The sequence below is a fragment of the Carcharodon carcharias genome, assembly GCF_017639515.1.
Source record: "Carcharodon carcharias isolate sCarCar2 chromosome X unlocalized genomic scaffold, sCarCar2.pri SUPER_X_unloc_2, whole genome shotgun sequence".
Lineage (NCBI taxonomy): Eukaryota > Metazoa > Chordata > Chondrichthyes > Lamniformes > Lamnidae > Carcharodon > Carcharodon carcharias.
The window spans coordinates 243,627-246,126 of record NW_024470875.1 but is presented as its reverse complement, the minus strand read 5'-3'; the positions used below and the strand labels follow the sequence as shown (position 1 = coordinate 246,126).

The 2,500-nt window shown below is 58.1% G+C and overlaps 1 protein-coding gene across 1 annotated transcript in view; it reads right to left on the bottom strand.

The window, feature by feature from the left end:
• The window catches only part of LOC121275089 (myosin-6-like), a 48,854-nt gene extending 46,360 nt beyond the window's left edge, over positions 1-2,494 (bottom strand). Inside the window, exon 1 of the mRNA XM_041182495.1 lies at positions 2,412-2,494. Within this exon, the coding sequence (XP_041038429.1) occupies positions 2,412-2,446 (35 nt within the window). The 5' untranslated portion in view covers positions 2,447-2,494. The remainder of the gene's footprint in view (positions 1-2,411) is intronic.
• Positions 2,495-2,500: the final 6 nt, after the last annotated feature.

Below are 2,500 nucleotides of genomic sequence, written 5' to 3'. Positions count from 1 at the left end.
AGAGAGAGAAAGAGAGTGACAGATAGAGAGAGGGACAGAGAGGGACAGAGAGAGAGTGAGGCAGAGAGAGAGAGTGAGAGAGAGAGTGACAGAGAGAGTGAGAGGGACAGAGAGAGAGACAGATAATAGGAGAGAGAGACAGAGAGAGACAGAGAGAGAGAGAGTGTCAGAGAGAGAGAGAAAGAGAGAGAGAGACAGAGAGAGAGACAGAGAGAGAATGTCAGAGAGAGAGAGAGAAAGGGAGACAGAGAGAGAGACAGAGAGAGAAAGAGAGTGACAGAGAGAGAGAGAGAGAGAGAAAGAGAGAGAGAGAAAGAGAGACAGAGAGAGAGAGACAGAGAGAGACAGATAGAGAAAGAGAGAGAAAGAGAGAGAGAGAGACAGAGAGAGAGACAGAGAGAGAGAGAGAGAGAAAGATAGAGAGACAAAGAGAGAAAGAGAGAGAAAGAGAGAGAGACAGAGAGAGAGAGAGAGAGAAAGAGAGAGAGACAGAGAGAAAGACAGAGAGAGAAAGAGAAAGAGAGAGAGAGAGAGAGAGAGACAGAGAGAGAGAGAGACAGAGTGAGAGAGAGACAGAGACAGAGAGAGACAGGAGGAGATGGGGAACTCCGAGATGTTGCTGGGACACACCCCCACCCCCACCTCCACGCCCACTATCGCCCCCACCCCCACCCCCACCCCCACCCCCACACCCCCACCCCCACCCCCACACCCACACCCACCCACACCCACCCCCACACCCACTCTGACTGCCCCGCAGCCCCTTCCCCCCCTCCAGCGAGCTCTGATTGGCTGGAGGCCCCTCACTCAGGAGGAAGTCCCGCCTCCGGGAGATCTGTCGGCCAGTCCGATTGGCTGGTCCCTGCAGTGCCAGAGGCTGCAGTGGGCGGGGACTGCAGAGGGGTGGGTGTGAGGGTTGGGGCGGGGGTGCGAGGGGGTCAGAAATCACCACCAAGGCCTCCCCACCACCCACCTCCCACCCCCTGGTCTACAAGGCAAAATTCCGCCGCTTAGACTCTCGCAACAATTTGTACTGACCGGAGAGAAAAGGAGCGGGTGGTCGGCACATCTGATTGGCCGGGGCGTCGCCGTGGAGAAAGCAGCGGGGGGGGGGGTGGGGGGTCGTGGGGGGGCGTGGGGGGGGGGGGGGGGGCGAGGTGATTACTCCGAGCTCCTGAGTACTTCGAAAAAAATGGCACCAGGTTTGAGCAGCTTACTTATGTTGGCCCGCGTGTGAATGTAAGGGACTTGTAGCACGTATAAGTGAGCTACCTTCCCAAGGCGGCCGGTTATGTTTAACGGTAGCAACCGGCGCACTCAGGGTTGTCCAGCGATTGCCACCCGATCAGCAGAATCACATCCCAACAGCAGAGGTGTCATTTCCCCAATGCATTTCTTTTTTTTTTTGTCTGCAGGGACAGGGAGAGGCAGAGTTCTGAAGAGCACGCAGGGACAGAGGGAGCTGGGGGGGGTTCATGTACCTCGGTCTTTGAAGGGGGCAGGGCAGAGCGAGAGAGCGGGGTTAGCAAAGAATATGGGACCTGGGGCTTCATCAACAGAGGTGTTGAGTCTAAGAGCTGGGTGGGGGGTTACTCTGAACCTTTATAGAGCTCCGGTCGGGACACAACTGGAGAACTATGTCCAGTTCCGGTCACCCCCACTATAGGAAGGACACGAGGGCCTTTGAGAGTGTGTGGGAGGGGGATTTACCAGAGATTTACCAGGGATGAGGGATTGTGTCGATGAGGATAGGTTGTGGAGAGCCTGGGGTTGTTACGCTGGGAGTGAACGAGATTGAGGGGAGATGTCCTAGAGGGGTAAAAGGTGGTGACAGGTTTAGATAAGGGGTGGGGGGGGATGAGGAAAAGCACTCATCCCATTGGCTGACGGTCCAAGGGCTGTGGGTTGTTGGGGGGGGTGGGGGGCGGCGGGTGGAAGGGTGGGAAGGGAGGGGTCGGGGGGCTGGAAGGTTGGGGTTTGAGTGGGGGGGGTGGTGGGGGGGGGTTGAAAGGTTTAACATTTTGGGTAATGCTGGGAGGCGATGACACCGGACACTTGGACCCACGAGAGGGCAAGGGGAAGCGGAGACGGCCAACGGCTTCAGGGGGCTTGAGGGGGTGGGGGGTGGGGGTGCGTTTAGAGGTGGGTTGGGGGGGGGGGTGGGGTATAAACTCTCAGGGGGTAACGGGAGAGAGAGAGAGAGAGCCGAGAGGGCAGGAAGCGAATGGGTCGATCTGCAGAGGGGCAAGCAGACGAAGGGAGGGGGTGGAGGGGGCGGGGGACTCGAGGGGCCGAATGGACTCCCCCTCACCCCCTTCCCCACCTCTTCCCACTCCCCCCCAACCCACCCCCAACCCTCTCCCTTTGCGATAGCCTCCCTCCCCCTCAAGCGCCAATACCCAGTTTCCTACCTGCGCTCAACGATCTTCTTGAACTCAATCCGCATGAGTAGGCCTCGGGATTGGGCCTGGATGCGAGTGATAATGCGAGCAAGGCGTTC